Genomic DNA, 21,154 nt, shown 5'->3' on the forward strand with positions numbered 1-21,154 from the left:
ATACATCACATGTCAGACAAAAGCATATTAAGCTGATCAAATATTGCGTGCATAACCGCATTACATCACAAAGAAAAACATTAGCTAGCTATGGGTAACTTAATAAGTGTTCTACATTTGCACTGCAGCCATGGTTGTGAGCCGAAAAGGTTTGCGCAATAATATTCACCCCCCGAGATTTACATTTTTTTTTTGCGGTTCTCTGATGTCGATTAATGGCCACGTGGCCTTCAGGTAAACACATTTAATATTTAACTTATGTGTTTTAATTAGTGTGTTCCGAATTATTCGGTTATTTTTATTTAACATTTTTATTAATTAGCTTAATTCTGATCCACTCCCAACTCTTATTAACGAATCACAAATCAAATGGATAGTTTTAATTGCACAATTAGCCTGTCAAAACTTAACTTAAAGCTGTTAATGCACTGCTTTTAAGTTTGAAAAATAAAGAAAAATTATTAGAAAACTTAAGATTAGATTTTAACATATGTTGAAATTATCAAATCGGCATGTTTATGATAAAACAACTTTACCTAAAACTAAAATTCAGATCAACAAAAACCTAAATGAAGTTACATATATATATATATGTGTGTGTGTGTGTGTATATATATATATATATATATATATATATATATATATATATATATATATATATATATATATATATATATAAATGTAAGGCAAAGGAGGATTATTTAAATAGAATGTCATACACAATGGAAAATCAAAGTGTTTTACATAAACAACAATAAAAGAAACATAAATAACAAGCGTAAAAGCAAATTCAAACTGAATAATAAAAAAATAATAAAGTTGAAGACACAAATGTATATTTAAAAAAGTTTAAGATCTGAATTAAAAGTAAGATGCCCCTGTGAGAGGCCAAATATTACTGTCGTTGATTTGCAGCCGAAATCACCGCCCTCTGGGGCAAAACTCAGCAGCCAATCAGAGCGGGACCCGACAGGGCTCTGTTGCTCCTTTAAGAGATTTTTTTCCATGAATTGATTTTTTTCTCGCTCTTCACACAACGGGGCTCTTTAAGCCTCGACGCGCGACACAGAGCAGGCATTCAGAGCGCGAGCGAGGGGGCTGAACCGACGGACTCTCGTGCTGGGCGGGCGACCTGCTGCACTGTAAAGTAAGTGCATTACTGGCTTTCTCTCTATCGCTTACTCTGTGTGGGAATATATACGCCATTGCACTGTCTAACGGAGAAACTTTTACATTTCTTATTAGTAATAATACTACTAATAATAAGCGGTGCATTTATAAACGACATCTACTTATTTTGGATTTTTCGGTTTATGTATTGATGGGTTTGGTCGTGGATAATTGTAATGGAGAAGGTTTTTAATTGAAATGGATTAAAGGACGTCTTTAAAAGTGCAACTTATCTAATCTTTTGGCGAAAGGAACACTTAAAGTTGGTGTCACGGGGCATAAATTTCGAGATTTGCGTGAATGTGTAAATCAGAGACGTGTTGGGTTAATCTGTCTTAATTGGAAAGAACGGCTTAATCTATCTGTGCACGGACCACTTGGGATGTACATACACTTTTAGATCTTTTAGTAAATGTTTACAGTCCGATAAATTATACATTTGAACACTTTAATTCGAAGTGAATCAGTTTTTAAATAGTTTTATAAGAAATAATTTTTTTAAATTTAATCTTCTGAGAAGTTTTACTTGCGTAAGGCTATTTGTATATATCGCCGTCTCTTGCCAAATTGCTCATGTAACCAACGCAAAGATTAACAAAGAGACCAAACTTTAAAGTACACAATTTATAATATTGTTTATCTACACATCCTTTCACAACAAATATAACAGGATCAGAAAACTTAAGTAAAGTAAAACTAACTGAAATGCACATTTGTGTAAGTTTGAATCAAATGTTTGATACAATAATAATCTCCGCAGATTAGTTTGAAAGGTTTCATTCGAATGAGTTTGTGTCATTTATGAGTTTTGTGTTTTGGCATGAGTGAATTAGGGGCAAATTATTGCCAAACCAGGCGTTATGATCCGCCCTACAGCAGCCAAAGATGAACCCAATCAAATCTGAACAAATAAAGTTTACAGCGGAGGAAACTCAAATAAGCAAGAGTTGCGAGCAAAGTTAAAATGAATGAGCATAAAGTTTATAAAAGTCCTCCTGACAGAAAACAGCCGCTGAAATCTTTTCCTTAAAACAAAATAAACCCAGCAGCGCAATTACCGAAATTGACGGATACATTTGTTAGCTACTAAAACAAACCAAGTCTTGTGCGATGCTTTCTTTTTCGTCCCAAATAAATTGGACAAGTCAAACCATTAACGCTTTCTGTAGGCTATACATGTGATTAACAAATGATCAATGTGTTAATGTGTTTTGTAAGGGGTCTACAAGTAGCCATTCTTGGCTAACTCTAGCACATTTTACAGTAATGTTTATTAATGTGCATTGACCCTGTAAACAAATAAACTAAACATGGTTCTGCTCATGTGAAGTCACCTGTATCTTAATTAACACTGCTGTTGGATGCTGTGTTTTTGTATTCGGGTTAATATTGGATGTCTGTAACTCAAGTTCAAGCTGACAGGTCGCATCTCAACAGCTTCTGTCGCATATAAATTATTTGATCGATTTTTCTGTAATTGGACCTAGTCAACCACATCCACTCGTTTAATTCACGATTACTTCACATTTCAGAAACACACTGCCATGACTCTCTTGATTTTTTTCTTCTTCTGCTGGTTATAAGTCGTCGTTTGTGCTTTCACCAACAAACACTGTGTAATTCAGCTGCCCACGGCAGCGCCGCTCCGTGTTTATCCAGCAGCGAGGCGGAATGAAGCCGGTATTATTCCAGCACTTTCTCTCCCGGGAGCTTGAACAAACCGCCAAACCTTCAACAGTAGCTTGTTAGCAGAAGTGAAGCTAAAATAACACACACACATATACACACACCGAGGCCCACTGACGCCACCGTATGATTGCAGCGCTGCCCTGGAAAAAGGCGACTTCTAAATAAAGTCAAAGCCTCAGTGTTTGTAGGTTTTTCCTGAACAGGTTTATCTTGTTCATGAGGTGTTCGGGTGAACAGCAAAGGGGTTGTGCGGTCATACAGCCAACCATTAAAACGACATATTAATGCTATTTTATACATTAGGAAGACATGCTTTGCAGAAGCAAGCTGTTTAATAAAATAATAACAATGATTATTATAACTAATAAATTACCTGTGTGTGTATTTTTGTAGGTTTCCATCAGATCTATATCCAGAGGAAGACGGCGGAAGGATTCCTTCTTACAAACTCGAATTATATAAAAAGAACTGTTAAGGTTTCACTGGATGATCTTAAATAATAAACAAAAGCACAATTATTTTACAAGAAAAAAACATTTGTAAAGTATAAATTAATACATTTATATTTAAAATAAAATTTAAGTGAGGAAATTAAACCTACCGAAGTCACCTGTGGCCGCAGAACTAGTGGACCGATGTCGGCGGAGGAGCACAGCATGTCGGAGGTGGAAATGAGTCCCGGGGTGTCGGACGATGGGCACTCCATGTCCCCTGGTCACTCGTCGGGCGCTCCCGGTGGCGCGGACTCCCCTCTGCCCGGTCAGCAGTCTCAGATGTCCGGGATCGGGGATGATGGAGCCGGTGTCTCCGGCGGGGTCTCAGTGAAGTCCGACGAGGAAGATGACCGGTTCCCCATCGGCATCCGCGAGGCGGTCAGTCAGGTGCTGAACGGGTACGACTGGACGCTCGTGCCCATGCCCGTGCGCGTGAACTCGGGCAGCAAGAGCAAACCGCACGTCAAGCGGCCGATGAACGCGTTCATGGTGTGGGCGCAGGCCGCGCGCAGGAAACTGGCGGATCAATATCCGCACCTGCACAACGCCGAGCTCAGCAAAACACTGGGGAAGCTGTGGAGGTGAGCGCGCACGAATGATGCTTTACCTGTACACGCACTGCTACAACGGGACTGTTGCGTCACCATGTTGCAGTACAATGTGTAAAATAAAGAGCTAAATATCATACACACATACGTATAGAACTAAACAGGGGTTAGTTCACCCAAAAAAATAAAAATGCACGCACTATTTACTCAGTCAAGTGGTTTAAAACTTCAAAGTTTTTTCTTTAGTTAAACATTAAAGAAGATATATATATATATATATATATATATATATATATATATATATATAAAGATTTCCATTGTAGGAAAACAAATGGAAGTCAATGGTTTCAAACATTTTTCAAACTATCTTATTTTGTGCTCAACAGAAGAAACTAAAGGTTTAATTAAGTATAAATAATGATTAAAGAGTAAATAATGACATCATTTTAATTTTTGGGGTGAACTATCCCTTTACGGCAATGTTTTAAACCACACATTTCATCTTGTGGCAATTCTAAAGCGACTCAATAGAAATAATTTAAGATTAAAAGTAAAATAAAATGTACAATAAAGTTATAGTGAACAATGCTGGGTCGTGGTGACCTAGTTTTGGGTAAAACATGGGCAAACCCAACCATTGGATAAAAAAAAGTCATTTAAATTTAATATACAAATGAACCAACCATTAGTTTAGTCCATATTTGACCCAACGTTGGCTTATGACAACCCAGATTTTTCCTTCTTTTCTTTTGAGTGTATCTTAATAAACCCACGGTGATCAAATCTGAGCATTCTCTGTGATGAGCCACTCTAGAAACAGCCTCCGTGAATTCATTACAGTAATTCTATCAGTTCATAATTGATCCTGCAGTCTGACGGGTTGCAGATCTGAAGCCTCCTATATTAGGCGCACGCCATGCTGCTGTGGTGTGGTGTTGTAAACTCGGCCTCTGGCTTTGGGTTTCTCAGAGGCTTTAGCTCAGAATAATCATTCCTTCAACATGCCAGATTAGAGGGACAAATCCCTTCAGGAGCTGCTGTGGAAAAGAGCACACACACACACACACACACACACACACACACACACACACACACACACACATGCGCAGCCCGTAAACAGCACTATTAACCTGCGGCTTCCAGGCCAACTGCAATTATTACTGAGGCTGTTTATCCAGAGGAGTTTATTTTGCTGAGGAAGTGAGTGTTTGGTTTTGCTGGACTTGTAGATGCATGAATAAACTGTGAATGAAAGCGCGTCTCGCTCTGCAGATGACAGTGCAGGACAGGTGGAGAATCACACCGAGGGCTCGTTCATACGCCAGCTGGAATATCACACACACACAAACTGATCATGTTCAACACTTACAGGAGAAATCTGAGTATTCAGGTGTTCAGTAATCATCAGGTGCCATTAAAGTGTGCTTTACACATATCTGATGAGTTACAGTCAGCAAAATGGGGAAGATAAACACACATTTGTACATACAATAGTCATCATAAAGGAGATTTAAAAGCATACGGATGAGGATATTATGACTAATAATAAAGTGTTTTGATAGTTTAAACATGTTTAAATTCTGGGTTGTTGTTGGGTCAAATATGGACAAACTCAACCATTTGGTTAAAAAGTGTAATTCAAATTAATTTGGAAAAAAAAATAACCCAACATTGGGTTAGTCCATATTTGAACCAACGTTATTTAAATAATAATTTTTACACCATTTAACCCAAAGGTTATTTGACCAAACATTGGGTCACAACAGCTTTATTAGAGTTTATATGCTGTAATGTCTGCCTCTGGGGTTATTGTGGTGTTTGTAATGTGAACTCGTTCACATTGTCTTGAGTGTTTCTCTATTAAATGTTTATAAATGTATTAATGTATGTTTTTCACATGTTTCAGACTGCTGAACGAGACGGATAAGCGGCCGTTTATCGAGGAGGCCGAGCGCTTGAGGAAGCAGCATAAGAAAGATTATCCCGAGTACAAGTACCAGCCACGTCGACGCAAGAACGGCAAACCGGGTTCCAGCTCAGAGGCCGACGCCCACTCTGAGGGCGAGGTCAGCCACAGCCAATCGCATTACAAGAGCCTGCACCTGGAGGTGGCGCACGGCGGGGCTGCAGGGTCACCATTGGGTGATGGACACCACCCTCACGCTACAGGTGAGATACACCTGCCTATACACACACACACACACACACACACACACACACACACACACACACACACACGAGTACTCGAAATCTCAAACACACATTTAACTGATCAAAAACTGATGGCAAAGTCCTTTTTAGAGGTGTTCCACCAGCCTGAGATAGGGCATCACAGTTTTCATCAGCATATAATTATATTATAAAACTACAGTTAAAATTAATTACAATAATTATTAGTTAACGCTAATAGGTTAGTTAACTAAACTAAAAAATAAATTTTTGCAAAACTGTTGTAAACAATTTATATGGGCTGAATATGAATGAAACACATTTATTTAATAGATAGTACTGTTCAATTGATTGTTCAATTGATTTGTTTGTTTAAATTTACACCATATAAATTGTTTACATCCACTTAAATTTAAAAAATGTAGTAAATCCATTTTTTCAGTGTAGCAAGGGTGTTTCTAATGCAGTGTTTAGACCCACTTTATATTTGTTTTACTTTTTTGAAAGTGAAATTTGTGGTGCTCTCTCACTCACTGCTCTAATTTTACCAAATTTTGACAACTTCTACAGCTAAAAAACAATAATTTATGGAAATAATTTATGTCCTGAAAAACTTTACCATTGAAGATTATCAGAAATGTTTCTTAATCATCAAATCAATTAATTTTATTATATTATTCATTATTATTATATTAAATCACCCAAAACATGCTGTATTGTTGTAACCCAGTGTTTGGTCAATATGGACAAAATATGGTTAAAAAGCATCATTTAAATTTAATTAGTAACATTTACTTGATGTTGTGCTTGTTCATATTTAACCCAGTGTAGTGATACAACAATCTAGCATAAAAAATATATATATATATATATTTTTTTTTTTTTATTTTTTTTTTATATTTACAGTTAAAGAAGGAATTATTCGCCCCCTTGTTTTTTTTCCCCAATTTCTGTTAATAGGAGAGCAGATTTTCTGCAACACATTTCTAATCATAATAGTGTTAATAACTCATCTCTAATAACTGATTTATTTTCTCTTTGTCATGATGACAGTAAATAATATTAGCCTAGATATTCTTCAAGACACTTCTATACAGCTTAAAGAGACATTTAAAGGCTTCACTAGGGTAATTAGGGTAACTAGGCAGGTTAGGTTAATTAGGCAAGTTATTGTATAATGATGGTTTGTTCTGTAGACTATCTAACAAAAATATAGCTTAAAGGGGCTAATAATATTGTCCTTAAAATTATGTTTAAAAAATTAAAAACGGCTTTTATTCTAGCCGAAACAAAACAAATAAGACTTTCTCCAGAAGAAAAAAATATTATCAGACATACTGTGAACATTTCCTGAATCTGTTAAACATCATTTGGGAAATATTACGGTATATAACGGTAGGCTACAAATACTTAATTTCTTATGAATTAATTAATTATTCATAAACAATTAATTCACCGTCGCCTATGACGCCGATGCCACCGCCCATTGCTATGCTTCACATTAGACATTATACGATGGCAAATTGTTCAACATTGCCCAATCCTAATATACATTTAGATTGATATATTTAATGGACCTAGTGTATAGTTTCTATTAAATATACAGATATACACCTATTAAGTATGAATATGAATTAAAATTAAAAATTATTTGTATATATATATATACACACACATAATAAATATACAAAGTACGCACGAATATATTATGCAAATACAAACTTTTAAATGTGAAAATTCATTCAATAATATTATTAAAATAAATTAATTTTAAATAAATTTCAAATAGCAATAACACTTTTTCCACTCTATTTTTGAGTAAACAACAACTACTTTTGAAAAACGAAAAACCAACTAAAACTATTTTCTTGTATTTGTTTGCTCAGGTCAGAGTCACAGCCCTCCAACGCCCCCTACCACCCCCAAGACGGAACTGCAGGGAGGAAAATCAGGCGAGGGCAAGCGTGAGGGCGGAGCCTCTCGGAGTGGACTGGGGGTGGGAGCAGATGGAAGCTCCGCCTCATCGTCTGCCAGCGGGAAACCGCACATCGACTTCGGTAACGTGGACATTGGCGAAATCAGCCATGACGTGATGGCCAACATGGAGCCGTTCGACGTGAACGAGTTCGACCAGTATCTCCCACCCAATGGCCACCCGCAGGCGTCCGCCACTGCCAGCGCAGGATCTGCAGCGCCATCGTATACATACGGCATCTCCAGCGCGCTAGCGGCCGCTAGTGGCCACTCCACCGCATGGCTGTCCAAGCAGCAACTGCCGTCCCAGCAGCATTTGGGCGCAGATGGCGGAAAAACGCAGATAAAGAGTGAAACACACTTCCCCGGGGATACAGCGGCGAGCGGTTCACACGTCACATACACGCCGCTAACACTGCCGCACTACAGCTCCGCCTTCCCCTCGCTGGCGTCCCGCGCACAGTTCGCCGAATACGCCGAGCACCAGGCCTCGGGATCCTACTACGCCCACTCCAGCCAGACCTCAGGCCTCTACTCCGCCTTCTCCTACATGGGCCCCTCACAGCGGCCCCTGTACACCGCCATTCCGGATCCGGGATCCGTGCCGCAGTCGCACAGCCCCACGCACTGGGAGCAGCCCGTATACACCACACTGTCTCGACCGTGACACACTCTACCAAGATGACCAGTCACGGAAGGTCCAACCGTAAAGTGTGTGTGTGTGTGTGTGTGCTAAAAATCATCGAAACACTCGCCTGCACCACAATCGACACAAACTGAGATCTGAGAAACGAGTGTGTGTGTGTGTGTGGAGATCTGCAGGGAAATATTCTCACGTGCCTCAGACGACCACCGTCCAGACCTGCTCCCTCAACGCCAATTTGAACACCAGTAGTATTTTCGAAAAAGACGTATTACCAAAGTACCGAGACCAAAACATTACAGAAATACGAGAGTGCATCCATCCTTCCTGAACTCCGGATATCAGATCACACACAGACTTCAACACATGATGCTAGTACCAGTGCATCCGCATTTTTTATCTGTATTTGTATGAATGAATAATCTTTTTATTAACCAAAATAAGGCCATATTGTTTTTAAAAAAATAATGAGGTGTTTTTCGTTGTTGTAATCTCTTGTGTTGTCGTTACTGTTGTTATTTGTGTTGCCATAACTACACTGAAAAGTCTTCACCACTGTCTAGTGTTTGTTAATGACATTTGTGTTTTATGACTTTCAGCGTGTGTAAATATCAGTGCCAGGACGCCATACACACATGTCTCCACCCAATTAAGGTGCGCTCACAGTGACGTTAATTAAATTGAGGAATTCCCAATCATGCAGATTCCTCTAGAAATGGCTATATTTCGTGAAAGCAGTAAATGTGAGCGCACCTTTATTTCACACAAGCAGTACTGTAAAGGTAATATATTTTTACCAGATTGGAAATAGTGGACGTAATTACGAATTTTTAATAATAAATGACTATTTTTAGAGAATACCGCTAGTGCCTCAAGTCCATCACAAACGAATTGTCGTTTCTGATAAATTCAATTTTGATGATGTAAAATCCTTTTCAGGGTGCAAATTTTATCATGCGTTAAGCGATGTGATTATACATCGAATATGCATATGCAAATTAATAAGTGCCATTTTTATAATTAAAAATACATCTATCAACTATCTGAAGACCTTCCTAACATTGGGTAAGTAAATAAATACATTCATTTCATTGTATTATTTTTGGTAAATACAATATTTAGCTATTCTACGTTTTGTCTCCCTTTGGTACTTTATAGTTTTGTTTTCGCCCTCTTTATTATTTAGTATTATTCAGAAACAAACAAACTCTTTTTATATATTACAGAATATTATTTATATTTGTTGTTGTTTTTTTATCAGTAGCGTTTTATTCTGTTTGTTGTAAACCTCTGTCGTGTGCTGTTGTGGTGGGTTAAAGTGCTGTTGTTTTTCTCTGTCGGTGTAAATAGAACTGAGAGCAGTGACTAACTTTCCTCACTCTAAATAAAGCTGCAGTCTTTACGAACACGCACTCGTCTCGTCTCATCTTTCTCTTCTCCACCTGTTTGTATAATTGAGCAAAATTAATAAATATACACACTAACACAGGGGCAAGAAGGTCGCTGGTTCAAGCCCCTGCTGGGTCATTTGGCATTTCTGTTGAGTTTGCACGTTCTCCCCGTGTTGGTGTGGGTTTCCCCACAAGTCCAAACACATGCGCTATAGGGGAATTGATGAACTAAACTGGCCGTAGTGTATAAGTGTGTGAATGTGGGAGTGTATGGGTGTTTCCCAGTACTGGGTTGCGTGTGAAAGGGCATTTCATGTGTTCATTTTCCTTCAGCTTAGTCTCTTATTTATCAGAGGTCGCGCCACAGTGAAATGAACCACCAACTTATTCAGCTTTTGCTTTACGGAGCAGATGCCCTTCCAGCTGTTATATAAATAAGTATTAAGCGTGCTCCCAAAGACAAGCCCATCTAAGCAGAATGTCAGCAGGCGTCTGTAGCTCCGCCTCTTTGCCCTTGTTTGGTATCCCCCGGTTGGTGCGATGACACGTGAACAAAATGGAGAAGGTTGGCCACGACTACTGGTAGCTTCTTTAGTGTTCTTCAGAAACCTATAGGTATGCCACACGGAATCTGCGCGCGCAGAATTCTGCAGACTTTACGTTTATTTACTTGAAAATTACGTTTATTTACTTAAAATTCTGTTTATTTACTTAAGTAAATGTGTAAATCTGAATTTATTCAGTCTTTATTCAGTAATTTATTACTTTTTATTTAATATATTAAAGTGTAAGTTATGATACTCCGCTGGATACTCCCAAAATAATTCCGCTGAAATCTGCAGATTTTTACCAAAATTCTTCACAGAAATAGCAAAAAACGTCCGCAGATTCCGTCTGGTCCTGCCTATGGGTGACGTCACGGATACTACGTCCATATCTTTTACAGCTTATGGTTAATCTCCACTGCTGTATGGATATCCGTTATGTTAGTGTACAAAACAAACCTGATTTAACGTCCACAAAGCGGGATTGAAGCGTCGTCTTTTATAATTGTACTTACACAATGCGGCTGTGGTGATGAAGAAGGTAAAATCATGTTTTAAAAACATGTAACACTATAACGTTTCCGCTCAAAACACCCATCAGATTATTTATTAACCTAGGGGTGTCAAAATTGATAGTTTCTTCGGTGCGCCACGATGCAGACGTGGACAATTCGGTATCGGTTCAGTAATATTCATAACTGGTTATTATGTACTGACGTCATTTATCTCCTATGTGCTCTGTCGCGAGGGAGGTGAGCGCGGGTATTTACAACAGTCCTGGCGGCAACTGTGCACAATTTCACTGTGTGCCCCTATTTCTCTGTGATTGAGGGAATGAAAGTACTCCATTTCTGTCTCTCTGCCACTGTGGCTCATTTCACCTGCTGGCGTGACTTCTCCTCCCCTCTCTTTTCCTCTTGGCTGTATGCATTCCCGCGGCTGTACCTGTGCATTGTTGCGAGACCCGACCAGATTTCATGCGGTGCAGGAATACATTTCCAAATAAAGTGCGGGAGCAGTCGGTAACTCTGGTGTAATTTTAACAAGAGTGGGCGGTCTCATGATATCGCTACCTAGCAAGCGAGCAAGCAAGCGCGCGTGGCGTGTGTGTGTGTGTGTGTATGTGTGCGCGTGTGGGTTTGTTTGGTGTGGTGTGTCCGTGTGTGTTTGTTTATACAGACAGCTTGTTATTGACCTTATTCTAAAATGTGGAAGTGCGCCTGTTTTCGCGATTGTCTTAGAACTTCCGTTTCAGTCGCCTATGGGAGAAATGACAAGGAATAATACAAACGAAAAAAAAACGATCAAACTACTTGCTCTACAAACAAATGTTTGCATGACTATACAGACCAAGTAGAATAATATAACAAGAAAATATAAGTTGGCAACATCAAACAGCGAAACGAGCAGTTTTTAATGTCTAAAAATGAATGAGACCGGAAGTCTCGAGCCAAAAAGATTCAAATGGCAGCGCCCACTCGTTTGCGGAGAATAAGGTCAATAGCCACCCCCTAAAATACAACACTGTATATGGAAAGCATCGTCAATGCACCGTGATGCACTGAGATCTCGAATTGAACCAAATCTATGGCTTGATAATCAGAACAGAACCAAACCGTGAGACTAGTATAGGTTCACAGCTCTATATTAGTGATGGGAAGTTCGGATCATTTTACTGACTCTGATCTTTGAGTCTCGTTCATCAAGATGAACGAATCTTTTTTCGAGTCATTTCGTTCATTTGGTTCAATCTGGCAAAACATTACTAAAATGTTACGAATTGCTTCCAAACACATCTACAACTAGCCCAAAAGGTTGAACTCACGACAAATAAGTCATAAGTAGAATATAACAAGGAGAAAATTATAACTCAGTGTTTACCTGTTTTTTTGTCTATGAAGGTATTGTCGTCTCTTCGCTCAGCTCACCTCTTCATGTCTTCAAATGTCAGGGGTTCATTCACGTTACACTGACAGACACATATAATCTCAATCAATGCACAGTCTAAGCTGATAGGAGCCATGATCGTTCGTTCATCACGTGAGAGAATGACTCAAACCCGAGGACTCCAGAGATGAACGGTTCAATTCTTTTTTCGGCTCTAAACGCGTATGATTGGCCCGTGATGAACGAGTGACTCAGATCCGATAGAGGACTCAAGAGATGAACGGATAAAAACTTTTTCCAGCTCTAAATGCATATGACTGGCTTCTGCCAATGTGATGAAGACTTGAAATTAACGATACTACCTGAACAAATGTGCGCACGAGCGGATGAACGAATCACTCCCTGAGAGGACTCGTAGTTCCCGAGTCATTTTGAAGATTTGTTCAAAATGAACAAATCGTTCATGAACAACCATCACTACTCTATATTATGCCTTTCAGAAGTTTGGGATTTTTAGCTCTGAGGATCTTGTAGTTGATTTTGTTGCCTGTGCCTTTAATGCTAGTCCTCCCCACCCATCGTTCCCACGTGCCTGTCAGCGTGCCCCAACCTCTACCTTCGGCTGCATCAGATAACAGACAAATAGTTGCAACGGTGAGCCTACACAATCTCGTTACAAAGTGAAGTAAAGCTGAAGTAAATCGCTGTAATTCATCACAAACATGCATGTGTCAAACTTGATCATATTTAATGATGACTGATGATCACAGAGAGCTGAACAGATCTTTTAATCCCAGTTGCTTCGCGCACGTCCTGTCTTGTTGATATGATTATTAGCATTACTATGGAGACTTGTTAATATGCAGCTGTAAATCAATACGGTGGGTGGGGAAACAGAACTCCTACGTCACGTTGCGGTGGGCCTGAAAATAGGAGGGATTTGGATCCTATTTTAACGTCAGGAAATTTAAAATAAGAGACTTATCGTGTTTATATCAGCTCAATATGACTGTGGACACACAATACTACACACAGCTCTGTCTAAACAGCACACAATAGAGGACTTCCATCATAGGGGTCCGTTACCTCTTGATAATATAAGTGTAAACGCCACATTGTGACACTTACATGTGACAAACACAGTCTGGCGTATATTAAATGAGTGTACATGTGAATTATGGCGATGCTGAACAACACAGCAGTGTGTGTGTGACACATTTCTGAGCGTGTAGGTTCACTCTGATTGGCTGAGAACAAAATCATGACAGCGCACATCGCTACGCTCTCTGCATTTCTGCATTAATTATGTGTGTGTGTGTGTGTGTTTGTGTGTTGTCCTGCATATCTGCATGTGTGTGTGTGTGTGTGTGCTGAGAGCTGAGGCTGATTTCTAATTCCCCTGATTTAATCATCTGTGTGATACTTTGGTCAAACAAAGAGACTCATTGAGCTCCGGCTGAGCGAGGGGAGGGAGGGAGGGGGTCAGACCTGCAGTTTCACTGAATACAAAGACACACACACACACACACACACACACACACATACACACACACACACACACAGAGGGAGAGAGAGACGTGCACATAGGCAGAGATGCGCACACACATTCTCACATACACAGTAACATGTACACACTCACACTGAATACAGAGAAAATATCACACACACACACACACACACACACACACACACACACACACACACACACACACACGCACACACTCACATTGAAAAGACACACATATACAGAGGCGTGTACACACTCACATTGACACACACATGCCTATACAGAGATATGTACACACGCACAAAGACATGAACACACTCACAGACATGTACACACTCACGCTAAACACACACACACACACACACACACACACACACACACACACTAACAGACAGACAGACATTAACACACTGAAACACACACACACATGTACAAACTCAAGTTAATTACACACACACACACACACACAGACGTACACACACACATACACACAGACATTAACACACGCTGAAAACACACTGAACACACACACACACACACACACATAGAGACATGTGCACAGACATGAACACAGATACACACACACACACACACACACAGAGATGCGCACACAGAGACATGTTCACACGCTAAAAACACACACACACACACACACACACACACACACACACACACAAACATATGCTAAGCACAGACACACACACATATACAGAGATGCAAACACACACACACATATGTACACACTCACGCAAATAGAGCTAGCAGGAGAGAGAGACACACAGACCCATGCAAATGCAGAAATACACACACACGCACACACAGACACATATACACACACTGAACAGACACACTCTTAATCACAGAAGAGCGACTACACACACACTCACGCATACACTAATACACGTACACACACAAACCTGCAAAAACACTGATATAACACTCATACCTAACAGAAACACAATAACACTCACACAAACATTATTAAGAGACATTATTAGAAGACATGGGATCAGCTTTCACTGCAGTGCAGATGATACTCAATTATATATTTCAACTAAACCTGACGAGACGTCTGAACTGTCTAAACTAACTGAGTGTATCAAAGACATCAAAGACTGGATGACCAACAATTTCCTTCTCTTAAACTCCGACAAAACAGAATTATTACTTATTGGGCCTAAATCTTGCACACAGCAGATCTCGCAACTCAATCTACAATTAGAGGGATACAGAGTTAGCGTTAGCGCTACTATAAAAGATCTGGGTGTCATATTCGACAGCAGACTAACTTTTGACAATCATATATCCCATGTCACAAAAACTGCCTTCTTTCATCTGAGAAATATCGCTAAATTACGAAGTATGCTGTCCATCTCGGATGCAGAAAGCTAGTCCATGCTTTTATGAGCTCTAGGCTGGATTACTGTAATGCTCTATTTGCTGGCTGTCCAGCATCCTCTATTAACAAACTTCAGCAAGTACAAAATGCAGCTGCCAGAGTTCTGACCAGGTCTAGAAAATATGATCATATCACCCCAATGTTCTTACACTGGCTGCCTGTTCAGTTTCGTATTGAATTTAAAATATTACTTCTCACCTATAAAGTTCTAAATCATCGAGCTCCTGTTTATCTAACCAACCTTCTGTCTCGCTACAAACCAACTCGCTCTTTAAGATCTCAAAACTCAGGGCTTCTGGTAGTGCCTAGAAAAGCAAAGTCCACTAAAGGAGGTCGAGCCTTCTCATTTATGGCTCCTACACTCTGGAATAGCCTTCCTGATAATGTCCGAGGCTCAGACACACTCTCTCAAGTTAAAACTAGATTAAAGACTGATCTCTTAAGTAAAAAATACACTTAATGCATTACTTAGCAGTATGACACAGGAATGTGCTCCATGCAGGTAAGCTGGCTTGACAACCACCCGCAGGACACAGTCCTCCTTAATACACCAGATTGAATTCACTCAGTTAGAAACTCTCATATGCTTCAAATGTTTGTTTATATAACGGCTATTTTCATTTACAGCACTTTATTTTTGCATCTCATTTAAATACTCTATGAACGCTAACGCTAATTATCCCTTTTTATTCTCTATTTCCATGTGGAGATACTCATCCCAAGGCCTCAAGAGATTATGCAGCGCCATTGATGCGATCCAAGACCTGTGAAGAGATGATCCCAAGGTTTCCATATCCTGGACCAGGCCGTATCCTGAGCTGATGCTATGGTGGTCATGGAGGAGTGGAGAGCATGAGACTGATTCCTGAAAGACCCTAGTGACAGACGAGTCCTTGATTTGGACCCATGGCCCAGTCTCCTGCCAGTTCTCCATGATGGACGTCCATCTTCTTCATTCTCTGGCGCCTAGACTGCAGCTCCACACAGGAAGTTTGGCCAGTAGAGAAATGGTCATGCCCAACAGAGCCTGGTTTCTCTCGAGGTTTTTTTCCTTCACTTTGGTCAATTGGTAAAGTTTGTTCCTCCACTGTCGCCACTGGCTTGCTTGGTTTGGAACTTGTGGAGCTACGCATCGATGGATTTGCTCTTCAGTGAAAGGACTCTTAGCAGTGAAAATTAAACCACACTGAACTGAACTTCAACTCTGAAAACAAGACTTTACTAGAACTGTGTGAAGCTGCTTTGGCACAATCTACATTGTAAAAGCGCTATAGAACTAAACATGAATAGAATTGAACACACACTTACAGAGACACAAATGTACACTTACAGCCACTCTCACTCTCACACACTCACTAAAACTGGCTTGCACAAACACTCACTCACATGTACACTTACACAAATGCACACACACACACACACACACACACACACACTAGTTCTTGCTGCAACAGGATTTGACATTCCTAAACAATGTGCATGAGAGAGAGAGAGAGAGAGAGAGAGAGAGTACTTGTAACTCCACAAGTCATGAGGACAGACGTTTTCCCCATCTGCACCTGAGGTAAGTGTGCAGCAGTGAATCCTCTGGTTCAGTGCAATCTGAGCGTCATCCAGTGCTTTTAATTAGGCCTGTGCAATATGGACAAAGAAATCATACTGCGATTTTATGAATGAACATTGCGATTGCAATTTTATTTGCGATTTTGGCAACTATATTTGCTTTTTCAAACAAGCTACATACACACATTTTAAATGCATTCAGTGCACAAGAAGTGCAAAACAAAAACTATTGCGTCAGTAATTTCTTTGTGCCGTTTTGACCCTGTCCCATAAGGTACGGCACTTACAAATGCTTAAACAATGGATATTAGCTTAGTCTGTTTGGGCTGGCTTTGAAGAGTGGTTTTTTATTGTTTCGATGGACTTTGTCGACATGCATTGATCATGCAGTTTTTTATGACACTGTTTTAATCGCAATTGCAAAAAAAATTAATAAATAAAAATCGCAACTTAAGCACACACAATTTCTAAATCACAGAAGGCTGCAATTTCTAATAAATTTTTTTTTATTTATTTAGAATTTTATAGAATATCTTCTTGTGCACATGATTTTAATATGTTAACCAATCAGAGCTGTCACAGCGCACCGGGCAGTTACAGCTAAGCTGAGTAGGAGAAAGATGTTAACCAGCTCACTCTGAGCATGAGGATGTTAAGTGGTAGAACCGAATAGGTGAACAGGAGGAAAGAGATGATGTGTCACAGACCAAGGTAATTTGCACTTGTGAAATGATTATTCCAACAAAATGGAGCAATACAACAAATCTGATCCAACACTTAAAACAGTGTCATAAAAAACTGCAAGATCAATGCATCTCGACAAAGTCCATCGAAACAAACAAAAGCACACATCAAACATCAAAGCCAGCCCAAACAGACTAAACTAGTATCCATAGTTCAAGCATTCACAAGTGCTGTGTCTTATGGGAAAGGGTCAAAACGACACAAAAAAATTACTGACGCAATAGTCTTGTTATGCACTTCTTGTGCGCTGAATGCATTCAGAATGTAGCTTGTTTGAAAAAGCAAATACAGTTGCCAAAATCGCAAATAAAATCGCAATATTCGTTCATAAAATCGGAATATGATTATTTTGTCCTTATTGCACAGGCCTAGTATCAAGCCTTTAACTTAATAAAACAGTTGTTAATAAACAGTTGTAGTCCAATCAAATGGAGCACAACGTACAACAGAACTCAGTTAAGCTCGGAAGAAACAAAGCTTGAAATATAAATTACGTGGTTGTTTTCAACGACAGGCTTCAGCCACTGTTTAAACTTGTCTGTCTCGTTTTTTTTTTTTGCTTGCAGGAGTACGCAAAATTATGCTCCCATTTTGGCGTCTGTTTCGCTCTATGGTTTCTCTACATGTGGAGAGCCTCATATCACCTTTCTACGTTTGTCGCAAATTATGTGACATCATCCCAGACAGAGAAGCTTGGCCGTACGCACCTCGGCCTGAACCAGTGGTGTGAATTGAGCACACCTTTGTAAGTATTAGAGGGAAAATTTAAATTTTTTTTTTTCTGGAGTCTTTGGACAACGCTTGAACAAAATTTAAGACCTCATAAAAGCACAATTAAGACTTTTGAATACCTTTAAGGACCTTAATTTTCCTCACAATTGATTTATCAACATTTAATACTTTTTAAGACCCCGTGGCACACCCTAATAAAGTACTCAAATTATTACTTAGAAAAAATAAGTACCCTCAAATCTTGACTGTTTATTACTCCGATGACTGCAGCAGATCTTCATCTTCTTACAGTAGTTTACCTTAAAAAAATAAACAGGCAGATTCAGACACTATAACTGAAACAGATACCCGCTCCTAACGGATATTCTAACGTCCATCATCGCTATTATTTTTTAATTAAACCCCGCGAAAAACATGGCGCGAAATTTATCAGTAGTGAGGGAATCTGAATGTTTTAATTCGCATAAGAAATCTGAACCATAAATTAAGTATAGGCCAACTTGTACTAGTCTAATATTAGGTTAGTATAAACTACTCATCCACCAGTGTGCAGCACGCTAATTATATGAAGGGAAGGAAACCACACTATCAGGGCCGGATTAACCAATGGGCCTTATGGGCACAGGCCCAGGGGCCCGTGCGCACTAGGGGCCCCTGCGAGGGGGGAGAAAAAAAAGACAATTTCGGAGTGTCTTTTTTGGCTAATTGCAAATAGCGCATCTAGTTGGAATAAGCTATTCAGGGTTTACGCCCATCGATGCCTGATTGATAGAGACAAGATAAGTAAACAGCTAGTAAGTATTACAGCCGTAGTGGCGCACCTTGTAAGGAACACAGCATCATCTTTTGACGCGATTAATTATGAAGTCGGTTCGAATCCACCATCAGCTGAACTCGTGCTACTTTTTTTTCTCCCCGTTACATATCAGATTGGAAATATATTCATTTTTAACAAGAAGGAAACATTTTTTAAAAAAAATAATGCAAATGTGATATAAAGTCACAAGTGTCTGGTGGGTATTTAATAATGTTTAGCCTTATTATAGGCGCCTTCCACTCTGCAAAAACTATATTGCTCAGACAACTGTATTTCCTCTGAGCAAAAAAATCGCGATCACATATTAATATTATTATTATATTTAAACTGCCTTTTTTTCGTTAACTAAACAGAATGCTGTAATTGGTCAAGCGCGGAAACGTCAGTTTTGTAATAACCCGCACTAAACGGAGCGGAGTTACGTTAGTAAGTTATCTGTCATAGATCAAAAATGAGTGGACAAGTGGATTTAGCAAACGCGAGAGAAAGAGGAGAGGAGGCATCTTTATTGAGGCATTTTCCATACACACCATCTTTAAACAGACCTATGATCAGGAGAATGAGGGTACAGAAGAAGACGTTATGGTAACTTTAACTAATGAGAAGCTAGCATTAACCAGGCGGAGGAGGCTAACGGCAGCGCAGCGCGGACTGGATTCATCGGGTGAGAGACAGACAGAAAAGGAGAGAGGGAGGGAGAGAGAGAGAAAGGCCCTGAAAAGGAGAGAGACGGGAGAGAAGAGGTATAGTGTGTGTGATTTCGGATACTTTTAGGTTTATAATCAAGTCTTCATCACGAGAAGAGAGGAGGAGAGAGACAGTAAATCAGTGTTTGTATTATGAAAGACTCAGATTCATAGAACTGGATTGGAGAAGCATTGTGAGTTATATGCCATGGCAATAATATGCTTTATAAGTTTGTAAAAGCAATACATTAAAATACCCTTAAAAAAAAAAAAAAAAAAAAAAAAATATATATATATATATATATATATATATATAGTATATATTAGTATTTTTATTCAATGCTTTGAAAAATAAGTTAAATCTTTGTAGACTATAAATACATATGTACTATATATCATTTATTTAAATATGTGGGCAACAAATTATAGATTAATTTTATTTAAAAATTATTATATTATTCTTATTTTTTAAATTCAACTATAGGGGTGCGGCCAGGTAGGGGGCCTTACAAGACAATGTGCCCAGGGGCCCCTGAGTTCTTAATCCGGGCCTGCACACTATTCATCTACCAGCAGATTAAGCAAACGTTCATGTTACATATACACAAAAGGACTCGAATTACAAAAATAAGTACCTCAAACCTCGACTGTTTACTCCAATGACTGCAACAGATCTTCATCTTCTTATGGTAAATTTACCTTAATAAGGCAGATTTACACAGATTGACTCAAGAGCTCTTAACGGAATTCTAACGGAAACGGTTCGTCATCGCTATTTTTAAATAAAACCCAGCGAAACTTATGGCGCGAAGTTTTCTTCACATATTAAATCATAACAATAAATGAACTATAACACACTTGTAGTACAATGATCATACAAGTTAATAAATTCTTTAAAAATATATAAAATGTGCATCTGCTATAATAAAATGGAGGATGAAATACGGTATTTGGAAACGATTTTTAAAAACAATATGCCACAGATACAGTACAAGCTAATTTTTATTTCAGCATCAAGTATAATTTAAAACCAGCTCACTGACTAAAAAAACAAAAACAAATACTGCATACTATTCTGTATGTGTAATGTAAAATATATATTTTTAAAATCCTAAACTTCACCATTGATTAAGCACTACACATAAATAAAAAACATTTATTCTTTGAAATCTAATTATTTTAATAAAACTGACATT

General features: G+C 39.0%; 1 protein-coding gene and 1 long non-coding RNA gene across 3 annotated transcripts; one reads left to right on the forward strand and one right to left on the reverse strand.

The window, feature by feature from the left end:
• Positions 1-1,015: 1,015 nt before the first annotated feature.
• Positions 1,016-10,090, forward strand: sox10 (SRY-box transcription factor 10). The gene is given in 4 exon segments (NM_131875.1): positions 1,016-1,147; positions 3,253-3,934; positions 5,808-6,070; positions 7,957-10,090. Coding segments are annotated over 3 exon segments (1,458 nt in total). The 5' UTR covers positions 1,016-1,147; positions 3,253-3,494; the 3' UTR covers positions 8,712-10,090.
• LOC141381082 (uncharacterized) lies at positions 3,461-20,715 on the reverse strand. 2 transcript variants are annotated; one of them, XR_012400690.1, is made up of 3 exons: positions 20,594-20,715; positions 18,688-18,754; positions 3,461-5,226 (listed from the first exon to the last, which is right to left on the reverse strand). It is a non-coding gene; the product is annotated as an uncharacterized lncRNA (long non-coding RNA). The 2 variants fall into 2 exon arrangements; XR_012400689.1 differs by having other exon boundaries at positions 4,545-4,938; positions 20,594-20,679.
• Between the last annotated feature and the right edge of the window lie 439 nt (positions 20,716-21,154).

The sequence above is a fragment of the Danio rerio genome, chromosome 3, assembly GCF_049306965.1.
Source record: "Danio rerio strain Tuebingen ecotype United States chromosome 3, GRCz12tu, whole genome shotgun sequence".
Classification (NCBI taxonomy): domain Eukaryota; kingdom Metazoa; phylum Chordata; class Actinopteri; order Cypriniformes; family Danionidae; genus Danio; species Danio rerio.